This window comes from Pan paniscus, chromosome 5 (assembly GCF_029289425.2).
Source record: "Pan paniscus chromosome 5, NHGRI_mPanPan1-v2.0_pri, whole genome shotgun sequence".
Lineage (NCBI taxonomy): Eukaryota > Metazoa > Chordata > Mammalia > Primates > Hominidae > Pan > Pan paniscus.
Genome location: NC_073254.2, coordinates 91,949,492 through 91,967,993, shown reverse-complemented (window position 1 = coordinate 91,967,993; position 18,502 = coordinate 91,949,492). Strand labels below are relative to the sequence as shown.

General features: G+C 36.4%; 1 protein-coding gene across 40 annotated transcripts in view; it reads right to left on the bottom strand.

Moving 5' to 3' along the window:
* Nucleotides 1–18,502, bottom strand: part of RIMS1 (regulating synaptic membrane exocytosis 1) — a 516,521-nt gene that overhangs the window by 416,264 nt on the left and 81,755 nt on the right. For 39 of the 40 annotated variants that reach the window (XM_034962340.3, XM_034962337.3, XM_034962336.3 and 36 more), the window contains exon 2: nt 17,544–17,624. The exons of the other annotated variant lie outside the window; for it this stretch is intronic. In XM_034962340.3, the coding sequence (XP_034818231.1) occupies nt 17,544–17,624 (81 nt within the window). The remainder of the gene's footprint in view (nt 1–17,543; nt 17,625–18,502) is intronic. 40 annotated transcript variants of the gene reach the window in all.

Here is an 18,502-nt window from a genome sequence, read left to right as displayed (position 1 = left end):
GTGCCATCAACTCCATTGCCCAAATAAGAAACTTCAGAGTCATTTCTATTTTCTCCTCATTCAACATCTATATCCAGTCATGATGTCTAGTTGTTTCTGCACTAGATTCTTATTTATAATCCATGCTCTTCTCCCCACGACAAGGCATCATCAGTTTCTTGATCACACATTGCCATCACTCATCTGGCCTATTGCCTTAGCCTTCTATCTGGTTGTCCTAATTCCACCATCTCCATTTTCCTGATTTTGTCCACCAGAAATATTTAGAAATGATTCAGTCAGACGAGGAATAAGAAAAATCATGGTATGCATATTATTAAAACAAACAAACAAGCTTCCTATTATGAGCCATTCTTTGTGCTAGACATTATGGACACCATGAGAAAAGACCTAGTATCTCTCTACTGAGAGGGTGAAACATTAAAAAAAAACAAAAAAAACAAAACCCAAAGTTGTGATGGCTTCTTGACATCAAGTTAAGTTTGAATTTCTGATGTACAACAAATAATTTTTCAGTATACGTATGCCCAAGTATTGAATAAGACATACTTTTATGAAAAAAATATTAACTGTATCTGAAACTTAAATTTCATGAGGGTTGGTATTTTTACTTGCTAAATCTAGCAATTCTAAGTGTAATAAAGGATGACATATGTTAAAGTAAAGATATTCAAAGTATAGAACTACTACAAAGTAGAGAGACTAACCCTGCCTAGGAGGCATAAGCAGCTTTTGGAAAGAAATGACACTAGTTAAAGTGATTAAAAGAAGTTTACTGGTGTGTGTGTGTGTCCATACACATACATGTATGTCTCAGACATAGCGAGGGGCACTCCAGGCAGAGCAAAGAACATTTACAAAGGCAAGAAGGAGAGACTCAACAGAGTGTGTTTGCAGTGGTGTGCTGATAAATGTTTAATGGCTGTTTCTCAAAAACTAAATAAATAAAAACAGAAAAGAAAAAAGAAAGTACCAATTACTGAATTATAGGGTTTGTCAATTTCCATGGTGTAAATACTCCCACCCAAGACATATTTCAAACTTTAAATAGGATGTTACTTTAACATGGAATTGGTAAAAGATGTGTAGTGCAGTATTTCCATCATGAAGATATAATATATAATGGACGTACATAACTCAAGAGCATAGACCGTGACATGTATCAAAATAATTAGGAAGTTGGTGAGTTGAGAATTTACCTTTATTTTAATATAATTTATCTATTTTATTTTATTTTATTTTATTTTAGACAGGGTGTCACTCTGTTACCCAGGCTGCAGTGCAGTGGTGTATCATAGCCCACCATAACCTTGAACTCCTGGGCTCAAGTGACCCTCCCACCGCAGCCTCCCGAGTAGCTGGGACTACAGGCATACGCCACCATGCCTGGCTAATGTTTTATTTTTTAATTTTTTTGGAGACAGAAGTCTCACTATGTTGCCCAGGCTAGTCTCAAATTTCTGGGCTCAAGCAATTCTCTTGCCATGGCCTCCCAAAGAGTTGGGATTACAAGCATGAGCCATCACGCCCAGTCATAATTCAGTTTTAATAATAGCCCTATTTAAACTAGATTGCAAACTTTTTGAATATCTAACAGTTGACTCTCCCAAGCTAGTATGGGCTGTCTCATGTACATTGCTGTGTGCTGGTGAACTACAATCTGTATTGGTGGAGTACAAAGTGCTTGTGTGAAGGAGGAAGAGTGTAGGAGTGCTAAGGAATAGGGAAGGGGAGGATGTTGGACCTTCCTTTTATACCACCCTCATCAGCTTATAGATAGATGGATAGGCAATAATGATGATAGATACAAACATAATAGATAGATAGATATGTACATACATACATACATACATACACAGATGGATACATAGATATGAAGGTTTACAATCTCAACTTACAGGACTCAACTTACAATGTTCTGCTTGTTTCTATGCAATGAAATAAAAAGAGCACCTGGAAACAGACGTCTGAGTAATAGCTCCATCAAGTACTGGTAACCAGTTTGAGCATTAATTTTCTCAAAGCACAAAGTATAATATAATAATGCCTTCTTCTCTGGGAAAAAAAAATAACTAAGGTTTAATGTGTTGAGGGCTTGTAAATTATAAATTGCCAGATAAAAAATTTTAGTATCACTGTGGTTTGTACATTTTTTTCATAAGATTGTGCATTTGCTGCTTCTGCAAAAGGTAGAGACACAGCCCTATTTGTCACAGTGTAGCTCCAGCAGTACAGTTTTTTTTTTCTTTTCCTTCAAAGATCATCCTCTTAACATTAGCTTTGAGTCCCTCTAGGCATGTCCACAACCTTTACTTCCCATTTCCCTTTCTGTGCCTCCTTCTATTTCATCTAAGAATTATTTAGCATTTCAGAATAGAGAGATTTTTTTAAGCCTTTTTGCATTCTTCTCAGGCTGATAGAAACATATTAGAGAAATCCAATGTTCAATTAAAAATACAGTTTCCTTGTCTCTAATACATTCTGGTTATAGCTATTGAAATAACCAACTATACTTACAATTGATTATACATAAATCAATCAATAAGTAAAAATTAACATATTTCATAAGTTACAGAATGTTACTGAAAGCATGTGGAAACCTATGATAAACACATAATAGCAATTAGCAAAGATAAGATAAATGCCATGAAATCCAGACATTGGAATTTAGGCTTCACATAATAGGCAACAGCAAACCAAAATACATTTTTTAATCAGACAGTAATATGATAAAAATGGAATTTAAGAAAGAACATCTTTTAAATATACAAGATGGTTTGCTATGTAAGTAGCTTCTTCATATTTGTACTTAAAATTTATCCACGATTTATTTCCCCCAAGTTTTGTGTAGTTAGTAGACATAAAATCTGTGCAGAAAAAACATAAATCAGTCCCTGTGCTCCACATCTGAGCATTCAGGACAGTCTGGAAAGAAAACACAAAGAAGATGGCAAGTAGTCATTTCTCTTGTTGTGTATTCTGCAACATCCCTCTTCTGGTAACCACATCTGATGACTTATTTACTTTTAACTGAGAATTTACTTAGGCTGGCTGTACAATCTCAAATTTTCTTAAAAGAAAAATGTCATAGTCCCTATGCCAATGTTGAAAGAAAAGAAAAAAAAATCAAGTTTATGTCAATAATAAAAAACCCTTTTTTTCTGATTATACAATACTGACTGGGCCTTTCCCTGTATAACTTAATCTCTAAACTTAATATTTAAATGAGAAATAGAAAGACAGACCAAGTGTGAGAGTGAGAGCATAAGCACGCTCTTGGTGGTTTCATTCTGGTATCCAATCCCACTTAAGAACCTATTGACCCTTTTTTACAACAATTAGGAAAATAATAGAGAACTAAAATAGAGCTCATAAACTTACAGCAGATCCAAGAAACACACAAATAAGAGGTAGAACATAATGTGTGCTCTAGGAAGGCAGGTATAACCAAAGCTCAGGGAAGAAAAAATTTTGGTGAAGGGGGTGGTCAAGTACGTTTTGGAGGAAATTGTTTTGGAGCAGAGACTTGAGTCACAGGCAGGATTATCATTGGTGGAAAAAGAGGAGTGGGTGAGATATTAAAACAAGCAGTGGCAAAAGCTCAGGGTGGAAATAGAAGGGAAGGACATCTTCAATGAGTAGGGAATATTGTGGTTTTGTAAAACATTTAGACCAGAGAAGTTAGTGTTGAAGAGAAGACAATCAGGCACTGTGCAGGCAGGACTTAATTTATACATGGACTATTGGACCTAAAGGCCTTCAGAGAGGGCAGGTGCTCTGAGCAAAGCTGGGTGGGATGAATTAGACTAGCAAAGGAATAGAAGACAAAAGGCCAAGGGGTATCCAACCCCATGCAAAAAGGAGAGCCTGAAATATGAGGATGGGAGTGAGAACTGACAGAAGGAACAGATGTGAGACGATTCAGAGATTCAGAATTAGACCTGACAGGACATAGTGACTGATTACACTTAGGGAGCACACAAGGAAGTGGGGAGCTGAAGATGACTCAGGGGTTTCCCATCTGCGTGACTGTGAGAATGGAAATGTCATAAATAGATGAGAGAAGGTGAAGAAGGATGCATGAGTGTGATTGTGCTTGGGTTTGTTGGGGTGTGATGTGGAAGGAAATACTGAGCTCAGTTCCATTTTAACTTGGAACAAACAACATAATATTTGAGCACCCTTATGTGTAAAGTAGCATGCACTGTAGAAGGCAAGAACTTTAAATTTTGTGTTAATACCTACAGTCACACACACCCTGAAATAGAACTCAAAGTCACATGTTTTCCAAGCCTGAACATTTCTCATAAATGTGGCCCAAGATTATCAGCTGAGATATCATACTAACAAGGTCTCATAGTAAAATAAGACTGCAAAGAACCAGTCCAAGTATTTTAACACTTTTAATGCTTCAAAGGATAATAGAAGGTGGAAATGGCTCCCTGGAATTGCATGGAAATGCAGAGTTAGAAAAATCAAAGTGATAAAATGAAAGATGCCTTTATTCTCCTCCCTGATCCTCCATATCCTCTACTCCATAATGTTTAGCGGCTTGGTTTGCCATTATCAATAAGGGAGATAATATAATCCATCTTGAAATCATTTGTCAATTGGCATTCAGTATTCAAATCAAATCAAATCATAGTTCAAACCAAAAAAAAAAGCAATTTATATCAAGTTCCAATGGCATAGCTTAGTAGTATGCATTATAGTACACCAATGACTTCCCCGCAATACAGTCTCTTTCTTCAAGAGGTGAGCACTGCAGGTGGAGAGACAAGGCAAAAGAAATGAAAAAGTGAATGATTTAAAAAAAAATAAACTAAGGCAACCAGAGAAAACATATCCCAAGATAAAACACGACTTACTGCCAAATGACTAGTGCTCTTTAAAAGTATTGCCGGATTAGAGATTAAACCCCCTTTCTGCAAGCAAAATAAAGAAGAGCCTTCATGGTTCATAAATAAGGAAACTTAGATGAAAACATTACCAATGGCAATTTTGTACATTCTCTGTCAACTTTCATCTTTTCTATGAATTTTTTCTAATGTGGGGTGAATACCACAAAGAGTGTGACCTACTCACTGATTATATATTATGTCTACCATATTAGAATGAATTATTTGAATTAAGAATCCTATGGTATTCTTGTATTCTAACCCCACTAGATCCTAGCCCAAGATTGAGCAAGAAGAATGCTGCCAATGAATCCTGACCTGAATAGTTAAAATGAATAACCAGAAGTTAGTGGGTAAATGAATGTGATTATTAGTGGGTAAATGAACATGAGCAAATGATTTTCTTTTATGTGCCTCAGTTTCCTCATATGTAAAATGGAGACAGTAACAATACTTTATAAAGTTTCATGAGGGTTAAATGCACATAAAGTGCCTAAAACACAACACATATAATTGCAGTTATTGTTACCAGAGTTGATAGAAAATCAGCAAAAAGCTAAAATTAGACACTCTTCTGCTTTAATCTCATGCAGAACTTAGACTGGTGAGAAGTTTTGAAAATTTAGATGTGTGCTCTTCTTCTTTTTGATGTTCCCATATGGAATGATTCTCTCCATTGTGCCACAGAATCTTCTTTTCTGTGGATTTCTCTCAGGAATCAGAAAAGAAATGCATACTTTAGGAATGTAATTCCCTAGAAGTACTTGTCTTTTCTATCCTTATTTTTTATTAACTCTCCTTTGGTAATTCCCGGTCCCAAAATCTCAGAAAATTTTTGTCTTATCTCTTACTTGTCCCTTTCATAACTACATCCACTTGTCATTAAGGCGTACCAGTTTCTTCTTTCAAATGTCTCTCTCATCCATTTTTTCTGGAGTCATTGCCATTATTCTTACTATTATTAGCCATGTCTCATCTATTTTAATCATCTACTAATTGGTCCCTTTTTCTCCAGGAATGCCGTACGCTCATCCATCATGCATATTCCTGAAAAATTCATTATCCTGAAACTTTCCTTTCAACTAGATAGCTCCATGTTCAGATACTTTGGTGTCTCCCTTCAGAGTAAAATCCATTTATCAAAGCTGGACTTCAAGGACATTCATAAACTGGCCTCAACCGCCTTTCACAGGTTTGTATTCCTCCAACTCATTGGCCAAATATGCTTTTCAAATCAGACTATATATTCAATGTCCCCCTTGCCTGACGGCTTCATTCTGACTCCTGAACTTTTACCCACATTAATAATGTTTAAGATTTGTTATACATATAATACATGAGTGCATTCATTTATTCACCATTATCATTTTCCACTAAATGCACATTAATTCACTGCATGCTTTGCCCAAGGTCCTAGGCATTATCTTTTTCTTTTATTTAATATCTTCCTTCTCACACTAGTGCAGTAGCCAGTGGGTACCGATCTCAGTTGCCACCAGTAGAGTCCACACCACCATTATATTTTGCCTCCTTTGGCTATAAGCTTCCTGTTTTTTCACAACAACCAACTATTTTCTTGGCACGGGCAGACTGTTCTCATCCTGGACAAATGACTCTGTAGAAGAGCAGAGGAAATAGCAGTGATTCACAGAGTAACCAGGCTGAGCCCTGAGGCACAGCAACTTTCTAATAATAATATTGCCAATATTTATTTATCCTTGCAATATCTGTACATGAGTTTTGAAAGAGAGGTCCAATTCAGTGATATTCACATTAATTTTGACTTATAAAATTATCACCCAGCCCATCTAATCTTCATTTTTACTGAGCATATTAGTGGTACATATCAGTGATTCTAAATCAAGAGAATATGCCAAAATCACTTAGGAAAATTTTCCAAATACACGTTTCCTGGCTACCCTACTCATGCATAGTAAGGAGCATTTGATACATAATGGGGTAGTATGTCATGGAATATAAACTTCTAAAAAGTGATTCTATGCATTTTTACATCATTCCCCTGAATAAGAAACATACAGAGATAAAGATACAGTCTATGTTTTGAGAGGATTGACCAAAAAAATTGTTCTCAAATTGTGTCAAGTACACTGTAAGATCATGGTAAATATTTGTTAAATTAACAAAATAAATGAATAATGTAGAGATTTTTCACTGCTATTTGAGTAGAATATATGAACAATATTTATATAGTACTTTATGGAATACACAATGCTGTCATGTATATGTCTAAAATTTCACGGATTTTCAGGTCTAGAGTTCAGTTATCTTCCCCTGTCCTGCTGGGTGACCCTGGGGCAAGCCACTAACATAGGTCATGTTTTGTCTTCCATATGCCAGCCAAGTACAAGCATCATCAAATCTCAGTTGTTGCCACATCATGTGGCTTAATGTAAAGCTGCCATTAAATACACTCAATCAAAAGTCTGCTTGGGCTTGCATGACCTTAGTTACATACACATACACACACACACATACATAGTAGAACTACTTAAGTTCTACTCTTCCAGAACTAAATGCTTTTAATAGTCAAGGAATTGAAGAGGGCACCATCTTCTCTGGGCATTCAGAAAGAGAAAAACACAATATTATCATTAAAATAGCTATGGCAGAACAAGGGGCTTTGTAAGACTTTGTGAATTGGCATAGAACGATTTGCATAAGCCAGCAAATCATATAAAAAGAATGAAGACTATAAAAGCCACACAATTTTTTAAAATTCTGTCACTTCCTAATTATAACTATGAATTGGAAATGTCAGTGTTCCTAGAATTCTCTATTTTCAAATTACTGGCTCTACTGACTTTATTCTAAAATGCGAAAACATTTTTTTTCCTAGTTGGACATTTTTTCTAATATCAATAGAAAATTGATATTGATCCCTACTGCAGATGGTAATACAACTATAGCCTGTGACATTAAACATCTCTTATTTTATGTGAAAACAACTTTTAACGAAGCAAGAAATTAAAACTCAATGCAATTTTGTTATAAACATGGCTAAAAATAGTATAGAGAAGGCCTGTCTCAGAAAAATAACTTCATTCATGATAAAATATATGACTAAAAGATCCTTTGCATATGACATATTCTTTTTCTTCTTGACTGGATTTTACTCAGTAAATGAGATATATTTTTAAAAGGTGCAATATTTGTATCTAGCATATATTTTAAAAATCAGTTTCTTCACGGGTATCCAAACACCTAGAAAATTATTGAATCTTCTGTCCCAACAGACTATCAGAGTAAAAAAAATCACAATAAAAAATTTTAAATAAGTTTAAATAAGTGGAAAAATCTAGCACTTTCAATTTTTATTCAATTTTACTTTCATAATTTTTGTCTTCAATATTTGAAGTGCTATATAAGTATACCTACAGTAATACAAGTGAGATTTCTAAAGTATTCAACAATAGATACCATTTAAGATACAATTGCATCCATAGTAGGATGCTTAGGATTTCATGAGAAAATATGTACATATGCATTCCGCATTCAAAGAACAGTGACCCTCTTAAGCATATTAGAGATTAGACATACGATTAGAGCCTCCTCCCCTTAGTGCACAGAAGTTCCTCTTCTCTATTCTCCCTCACTGCTTTCAAAACTTCATGACTTTTGGCATGTGGCCAAATTCCACATGCTTCATCTCAGCTGCCACCAGTAGAGTCCAGACCACCATTATATTTTGCCTTAACTGCCACAACTGTCTCCTAAAAGTTCTCTTTCCTTACAACCCATTTGCTATGCAACACTGGATCATGATTCCCCCTTCTTTAAAGTGCTTTAAGGGTTTCTCAATATAAGTCTTAGATAAAATCCAAAGACCCGCAAGAGCTCTAGGATGGAACCCTTGCTTGTCTCAGCCATTGCCCTCTTTCTCCTCACTTGCTTTCTCTGGCCTTCTTTACTTCCCTAAACATGATACTCTGTTTTCCACATAAGGACCATTTCACATACCATCATCCTTTCTGCCTGGAACTCCCTTTTTCTGGCTCTTTACAGGGCTGATTTCTATCTTTCAAGTCTCCTTTTAAATGTCACCTCCTCTTAGAGCCTTCCTTGAGCAGTCTTTCTAAATAGTTTTCCCAGTGTAGCTCTCTTTCATTGCATTCAGGTTAGGCCTTTGTTAAAAGAGAAGGGTTTTATCATCTATTTTTGTTTGTTGTTTAGATTGTCTCCTCCCATACCCCAAGCTTTACAAGGACAAAGACTCTGCTTTGTTCATGATAATATCCAGGGCCTGGCAATATGTTATGCACACAGTACAAACTAAATATTTGTTGAAGAGAGAAGAAATAGGCCAATTCATTGCATAAAAGCAGTGAATTGTTTCCTCTACTGCATACTCTTCCACCAGTTGAAGAAATTCATTTCTCTTCCTTTTAACGCTATCTTCTCAGCCAAAGCTGTTTTAACAGTGAAGGAAAGACCACATGGCTCAGCAGCAGCAAGGGTGCAAGAGCTCCCAAAACAGAGAAAGGTGGGCCAGTTTCCAATGTTTATAGGGTCTTTCCCAGACATTGAGAGAAATTATATTCATGATGGGGATGTGTCTGAGGTGGTAACAGTCTACAAGTGGATTATCCATTCTTTTGTGTTGTCCCTGACATTTCTGCCATCCGCTATTGTAGGACACAGAGTTGTGAACATTAGACCACGCAGTCTGAAGATCACGTCTAGTATGCAGAGCTTAAAGTCATAGAGAAATAATGACAAGAGCTTTTATCCAACTATTCACAATATCAAAGACCCATTCACATTTTTGTTTAATCTTTTAATTGATGTAAGACATAAATCTGAGATGTGATTATAAATAAGAAATCATATTTTCAAGCATAAAAATATATATTTCCTAATCTGCTATGGGAAAAGTATACACACAAACACATGTATAAAAACACATACATCATATATAAAAACTATCTCAAAATGAATCAAAGACCTAAATGTAAGATCTAAAAGTATAAAACTCTCAGAAGAAAACACAGGGGGAAATCTTAATGGCATTTGATATGAGAATGATTTCCTGGATGCAAGACCAAAACCACAAATAACCAAAGAAAAAATAGATCAATTAGACTTCATCAAAATTAAAAACTTGTGCTTCAAAAGTACTATCAAGAAAATGAAAAGACTATTCACTAAATGGGAGACAATATTGCAAATCATTTATGTGACAAAGATCTTCTATCCATTACATGTGAAGAACACTTATAACTCAAAAATAAGAAAGACAAATAACTCATATTTTGAAAGACAGATCATCCTTAGAGAAAACCCAATTTTATTCTTAAAACGGAAGAAAATATTTTGATAGATATTTCTCCAAAGAAGATATAGAAATAGCCAATAAGCCCATGAAAAGTTCATCAATATCATTATTCACTAGGGAAACACAAATGAAAACCACAGTAAGACACTACTTTATACCCACTGGGATGTCCATAATATAAAAGACAGACAATAATAAGTGTTAACAAGAATTTAGGGAAATTGGAATTCTCTTATTGATAGGAACGTAAAATAATGCAGCTACTTTGAAATACAGCTTAGCAGGTCCTCAAAAAGTTAAACATACAGTTACCATATGACCCAGCAATTTTATTCCTAGGTATATACTCAAGAGAATTGAGAACATCCATATCCCCAAAAACTTGTACCTAAATGCTAATAGCAATATTATTAATAATATAGTCAAAAAGTAGAAACAATCCAAATGTCCATTAACTGATGGATGAATAAACAAAACCTGATATGTCGATACAATCACTGGGCAATAAAAGGGATAAAGTACAGATACAAGCTCTGAGTCTAGAAAACATTATGCTAAATGAAAAAAGCCAGATATAAACAGACACATATAATATGATTCCATTTATAGGAAATGTTCAGAATAGGCACACTCATAAATATAGAAAGTAATGGTTTCAGATGCTGTATTTTGAAGAGAATGGGGTAATGAAAGCTAAAAGGTATGAAATTTCTTTTTCAGGGTGATGAAAACATTCCTGAATTACATAATGATGATGGCTGCACAGCTTTTTGAAAACCACTAAATTGTACTCTTTAAAAAGGTGAATTGTATGGTATGTGCATTGTATCTCAATTTTTTAAAAACAGGTAATCACCAGCAAAAACTACAAACAAAACAAAACATCAGAATTTACTGATTCAGGTACCATGATTCAATTTACTCCTGATAATGTCACCTTCCACAGAAAAGCAAACATAATTTGGCTAAGCATAGTTTTTCCTTGGCTATCATATTCTCTTTCTGGCTTTTCACCTTCAAATTCTAACTTTATTAGTTCTAGGGTGACCAACCATTCAGTCTGCCCAGGTCTAACAGAAGTTCTCAGGACATGGGAGTTTTAGTGCTAAAATATGGAAAGTTCCAGAAAAACCGGGACAAGTTTGTTTTTGCATGACATTGCATAATTTTCTTAAGTCCTCCAATCCTCGGTTAAGTACTGGTTATACCCACTATAGACTGTTTATTTTTTGTATATATGAAATGTTTATATATTGACATAATTTTTAATAACATATGATGTTATCACCTAGTCTATGCAAAACAATGACATAACACTTATGTCTCGATATCACTGGTGTCTGGCTTTTTAAAAAATTTTATTTTTCCATAAGTTATTGGGGTACAGGTGGTATTTGGGTTACATGAGTAAGTTCTTTAGGTGGAGATTTGTGAGAACCTGGTGCACCCATCACCCGTTTATATTCCTTCCTTTTATCTCTACACCTCCTCCCAATGCTATTTCACTTGTTTTAATGGTTTATGTTATAAGGTAATTGCTTACAAATTAATGTATCTTTTCTAAGTCTCTCCTGAATTTGAAATAGAATAGCCAACTGTTTTCTGAGTGTTGCAATTGGAGATTTCCTTGGCTACTAATACTCGAATCTAATGCTGTGTGTAAACCTGCCTTAGTGCCTAAATTAGCTCTCTTCTTGATTTTATCATATCCATTTAATCTCTTGAGCTAAAATGACTTATCTTGCCTCCTTTGTTTTCTTATCACATCTAATGAATCACTATACTCTAATCATACCACACATGAAATTTTCTCAAATCTTCTCTACCTCCTGCCTCTCCTACCTGGTCCCCCTAACATATGTGCCTGAGACTGAAGAGTAGCCAAGTCTTTCTCGGACTTTTTAAATCCATGATAACTCTGAAAAACACACAAAAAATATTATTTTAAATCAAATTTCAAAATAAAACGCAGTATTAAAAGTAAAACCAAAGCCAAGGTACGAGTTGCTTATTTTCTCCAAATTAGATAACTGTCCTATTCTTCTGATGCAGCACTTCCTGCCTCTGATCTTTCTCCCTCTTTAACACACTTACACCTATACGCACCCCCACACACAAATTCCCACCCACCCACGAAACCACATACACACATACACACACACTGCAGTGAATTCCTATAATTTTATGTTACCTTGGCATCCATTTTAAATATAAATTGAACGTTCTCATACCAGAAGCAGAGTTTAGCCACCATTGGCACAGCTGCCAGTTCTCTGCCTCCTCCCTGTTCCTTAAGGTGATCAATCCAGATCTACCTCATACAACTGCCTCCTGGTGAAACAACTTCCCATGGGACAGCTAGTTACAAGATATGTGATTTGCCCACTGACCCCCAACACCTCCCCAGATATGCCACAGGGACCACCTCTCAGTACAGCATGACTCCACTGAGCTAGTGCCCCCTTGCTCTATCTACACTGACCAATTAGAACTCCATGAGGAAAACCTGCGTGGGTAAGAGGTGGACACCAGTAAAGGCTCTGGCCTATGAGTCCCTCACTCTCTCTCTCTTGCTCTCCACTAGCTAGTTGCACGTGTATTTCTAAGACAGCTCCCAGCTTCCTATTGGCCCTTGGAGGTATGCCGGCCCCTTCTCGCTAGGATCTATCAGTGACACACTGCTTCTGTTATTTCATGTGTTTTATTGTGTTGCCTCCTCTGTGTCTCACTTGACTGACACACCTGAACCTAACTCTCCTCCTAGCCAGGGCTCTCCTGGACAACTCTCCTGACATCTTGGTAGGAATAAAGTGGACACAGGTCAGTTAAGAGCCACAGGGGTATCTGCCATTATGAACAAGTTTCCTTTGAGAGGGGCATTTGGTCACAGGTCAGTCACTTTAGCATTAGGCCGTTCACAAAGATGAAGAACTATTCCATGAAAGGCACACTGTAAACATCCATGACCACCCACCTGGAGCCCCATCGACACAGGGCTAGAGTTTATAGCCACTGTTGAGAGAGACCTTAAGACCAAATAAGAAAAATACAATGCATACAGATTCCAGTAGTCAGTATATGGTTTAAATTACCCCAGCACAACCTGATGTTCTGGGTCTCAGGGTAATTGTTTTCTGCTTCTGGAAGATGGTACCTAAATTTACATACCTACTAAACTATTCAGTCTTTAAAATCCATATTACTGGCCGGGCGCAGTGGCTCACACCTGTAATCCCAGCACTTTGGGAGGCCAAGGTGGGCGGATCACGAAGTCAGGAGTTCAAGACCAGCCTGACCAACATGGTGAAACTCTGTCTCTACTAAAAATACAAAAAGTAGCTGGGTGTGGTGGCGCATGCCTGTAATCCCAGCTACTTGGGAGGCAGAAGAATCACTTGAACCCGGGAGGCAGAGATTGCAGTGAGCTGAGATTATGCCACTGCACTCCAGCCTGGGTGGCAGAGCGAGACTCCGTCTCAAAAAACAAACAAACAAAAAATCCGTATTACTGTTGCAGCTCTGTAAATCCTTCCCTGACCACATCAAGCCCAAACAGAATAAATCATTTTCTCTTTTTAAACGCATTTTAGTATTGTATTTATTATTCAGTATTATAATTTATTTGATTATCTAACTATCTTCTCCTCCCCCAACTTGAGAAGAAACTCTTGAGAAAAAGATTCTATCTCATTTATATATCTCATTTTTCTATCTTATACCCAAGGAATAGCAGGCATATGACTCAATTCATTGAACTCCAGTAATATCTTGATATATTTATTACTTTGATTAAGTGATGACAACTCAGGCAGCATGCTTAAAATATGACTGAGTGACATTTTAACAATAACTTAAAAGGAACACTTGGATAGTTTATGTACATAGTTATCAAAAATATAAAGTATAGTGACATGTGTATCCATCAGTCTAGACTTGCATAATAGAATACACCAAGTGATATGAGTACTATCACCCTGCTTCCTGTCTCTCTACCAACTACTCTTTTTCTTTTTCCCCTACTCAGTTGAGCTTTTAGAGAAAGTCATGTACATTTACCCTCTCCTTTTCCTGACTTCTCATTTCCTCCTCAAGCCTACAGAAGTACAGCATTTCCACCCACTTATATATTGAAAATGCTATGGTAAATGCCACCAATGGCCTCTATATGACCAAAACCAAAGCACACTTTTCATCCCTTATTTCTTGATTTTCTGCTGCATTTAACACTGTTGGGCATTCCCCTTGAATCCCTCTACTACCTTGGCTTCTGGTTCTTTAACTACTACTTCTTGGCTGAGTTGGGGGACCGTCATACTTTACCCATTCCTTAAACATTGCTTTTACCTAGGGCTCGCTCTTATTTTTTTTTCTATGTATCCTGTGGTGATGTCATCTATTTCCCCAGTTAACTGAGTGCTAAAGGTTAACAGAGCCAACCTCTTGTTAGATATATATGCTTGGATAACTTACAGGTATTACAAAATCACTATATGAAAATCTGAATCCACCACTGTCCATCTGATATGGTTTGGGTGTGTTCCCAACCCAAATCTCATCTTGAATTCCCATGTATTGGCGGAGGGACCCAGTGGGAGGTAATTGAATCATGAGGGCAGGTCTTTCCCATGCTGTTCTCATGATAGTGAATAAGTTTCATGAGATCTGATGATAACATGAGGGGGAGTTTCCCTGCACAAGCTCTTCTCTTGTCTGCTGCCATGTGAGATGTGCCTTTCACCTTCCAGCATGATTGTGAGACCTCCCCAGCCATGTGGAACTGTAAGTCCAATAAACCTCTTTATTTTGTAAAATGCCCAGTCTCAGGTATGTCTTTATCAGTAGCATGAAAACAGGCTAATACACCATCTATGCCTAGATCTGGTTTACAGCTTTAATTCAACTTCTTGGTAGTGGCTCTTAGTCACCCAAGCCATTAATATGGTAATCCCCCTAAACTCTTTCCTTAAAACCCATATTCAATTGGCAATCAAGCATTGCCCATTTTACTTCTCACTTAGCTCTTGAAATGTCTCCTTCTCATAACCTCTATTACTCCTTCCTCTAAGTTAAGACCTTATTATCTTTCCCTGACCTATTGCAATAGTTTGTTAATTGATTTACTTGTCTCTAGTTTTGCCCACTTCACATTCATAGTCCATTTTCCCTACTTCTCTCAAAGCAAATAATACATATTATCTATACACACACATCCACTGATAAAGCAAATCTGATTATGCCATTCCTCTAATTAAAACCCATTAATGCAATCCTCATAACTGCAATGTTTATTAAATTTTATATTTTGACACAGTTACCATATAGAGAAATCTAAGTTCTGTCCTAAAATACTAACCTGGGAGGCACTCATATTTTCTATTTTCTTTTATTTTTTAAAAAAATATTAAAAGAGGTCTGGTCACTAGCCTCTATTGATTTTCAGACCCACTGAAAATCATAAATTACAAATTTAAAAATACTGATCTATAAGCTAAAGCCTGTCCTCAATTACCCCCTCCCAATTTATTTTTGTCCTTTCCATGTTAACCTAAAAAGGGATTTATGTGGCTATGGAGAGTTCCATTCACAAACATTACTCTCTACAGAGAATCAGCTATCATAAGGAATGAAAGCAAACTTTAAATTCTTCAAGTCACTGGCAGAGAAGTTCATTATTTTAAACAGAAAAGAATTGAGTGAGCAAAGAGACTGTCAAAAAGCAGGATCCAAAGAATCTATAGTTGCTTCTTCTCGGCCACTAAACTCAAGGAGCCACAGGGAAGTTTCCACTAGGTGCAATTAAAGTGACGACAGATTTCTACAACTGTGAAAGTGAAAACAAAGTAAGAGAAAAATTATCTAATGTCTTGTTTTGGAGGATGGCAAATGCTAGTTCATATCTAATAATGTGTAATTTAAAATGAACTTTGGAATAGGTGAGACCAATTAAAATGAAACCTCGATACGTGGAATATAAAGAGATTTTAAAATCAATGTTAATTCCTCAAAGAATTTGAATTCTAAAATAAGTAAAATGTTTTCTAATTCCTAGAATAGAAGATGAAAACTGGGGATGTAAGTTTTCTATGAATTATCCAAAAAGTTCCATCATACAAAAATGGCTTTACATACAGTCAGAATATCTATAGGCAAAAGAAAAATGACAACATCATTTAAAGTACTTCTTCCAAGTTTGTACTTTTTAAAATGTAATTATCAATCATTTTTACTATTGCTAATTCAAAACTATTTTTATTTCTTGGAAAATACTGATTAAATGTGGAAGATGATATTCAAGTATACTTATTGGGGTAAAACCTATAACACCTATTAAGCCTCCTGAAATTTACCACATTTCATATCCTAAAACATAAATAATTTTAAATGATATGTTACTGTATGTAATATACAAAATATAAGCATTTCAATGACCAAATAAAGGGTAAAGCAGGGAGTAGAGAAGAAATCAAATCAGTCAACTCTGAGTTTCAAATGTGAATGAAACTCTTTCTGTTGGTCATTTAATTAATCATTAGGATCTACACTTAAGAATTCAATAATAAAAATGAAATTAGATGGACAATCCACTTTTGTTTTTGGTTTTGTTTTGAGACAGGGTCTCACTCTGTCACCCAGGCTGGAGTACAGTGGCACGATCTTGGCTTACTGCAGCCTCCACCTCACAGGTTCAGGTGATTTTCCTGCCTCAGCCTCCCAAGTAGCTGGGATTACAGATGCCCACTACCACGCCCAGCTAATTTTTGTATTTTTAGTAGAGACGGGGTTTCACCATATTGGCCAGGCTGGTCCCAAACTCCATACCTCAGGTGATCTACCCGCCTCAGCCTTCAAAAGTGCTGGGATTACGGGCATGAGCCACCGTGCCCAGCCGACAATTAACTTTTAAAAATTGTCAGTTACCTTTAAATAATATATGTTGAGGGTTAGATAATGGACTACCTATGCATTTCCCTTAAACACACTGGCCCCCACTCAGCACCCTGTCTGTATCTTGCCTCCGTACTTCTCTGAGGTGTTATATTCCAGCTCATACACATTCCAAATCTAAAACAATCAAACAAACAAAAAAAGAATTGCTGTCATTTTAGAGCCCTAAGAAAACTGTCCCTTTTCTTCAACTAGTTTAATCCTTTCAATATGGTATTAGAAACATCACTTAACAAAAATATTAAATCCAGAGCTCAGCTAATTTTATTTAATTCAACAGTAGCCTTTTTGTTACATATACAACAGCAGCCAGAGTATCTACTCTCACATGCAATGTGAATAAATCTGTAACCATGATCTGTGTAAGAGACGACATTTTCAGTCAATAAAACCAATGCCATACTCACGGTGAAGGTTGGTGGGGCTGGTTTTCAGCATTTCTTGGTGTTTTGCAGGCAGCAGGCTTCGCCATGTCCCTGACAACACACCTGGGGCGCATGATAGACAGCACAACGCACTATTAATTATAAAAAGGGTAGAACACATCTAGAAATTAAACACGGTACTGAAAAACAATCTAAGGGAAAGTCTTTGAAAGCCCCTTCAACATTAACCTTGGGGCCCCAGCAAAGCCCTTGGAGTTGGAAACCTTTGACTCAGGCTTCCAAAAGCTCAATTATACCCGAATAAAATCTGTGCTAGCCTCTGTATTTGACTTTCCTTTTAGCATCAATAACATGATTGTCAGCAGCTTTTCCCATAGCAGAAAAGCTACTGAAAGCTTTGGCATGACCATATGAAGATGTCTGAAAGCTTAAAAATAGGAACAGCTGTTGCGTTGATATGTTAAATTTTGAGCAGGATATTCTGTGACTTTTGCTATTTTACTAAAAAATATAGACTTTTCTTTCACACCATCAATCACCACACCGGTCTTTCTGTTTATGCAAAAAGATCTGAGAGGCCTCAAGGCATCCCCCTTGTTCAAAATTTCCTCATGCTAGGAGGGGAGGAAAAGATCAAAGAAATGTTCATATATAAAGAGTGTGTGTGTGTGTGTGTGTGTGTAAAAGAAGAAAAGATACCTCCAAAATGTGAAAAAAAGTAATTAAATGTCTTTGTGCCTTAAGTCATGCATCACAAAATAAATGCAGATGGTAGACAATATAACAAAGCTCCAAAGGGCAGCAGGAGGAGATATTCCTACTTTCATGAAAACAGGGCTTACAGAGCACTGGTGACATTTATTGGCAGAAATCAGAAAACACCTCCATCTGAGGATGAACATGGATGACCCAGATATTCCTTCTTCTCAAAATCTTTAAAATAAACATGGCTTTGAATAGAGAAGGCTTGGTTATAAAAC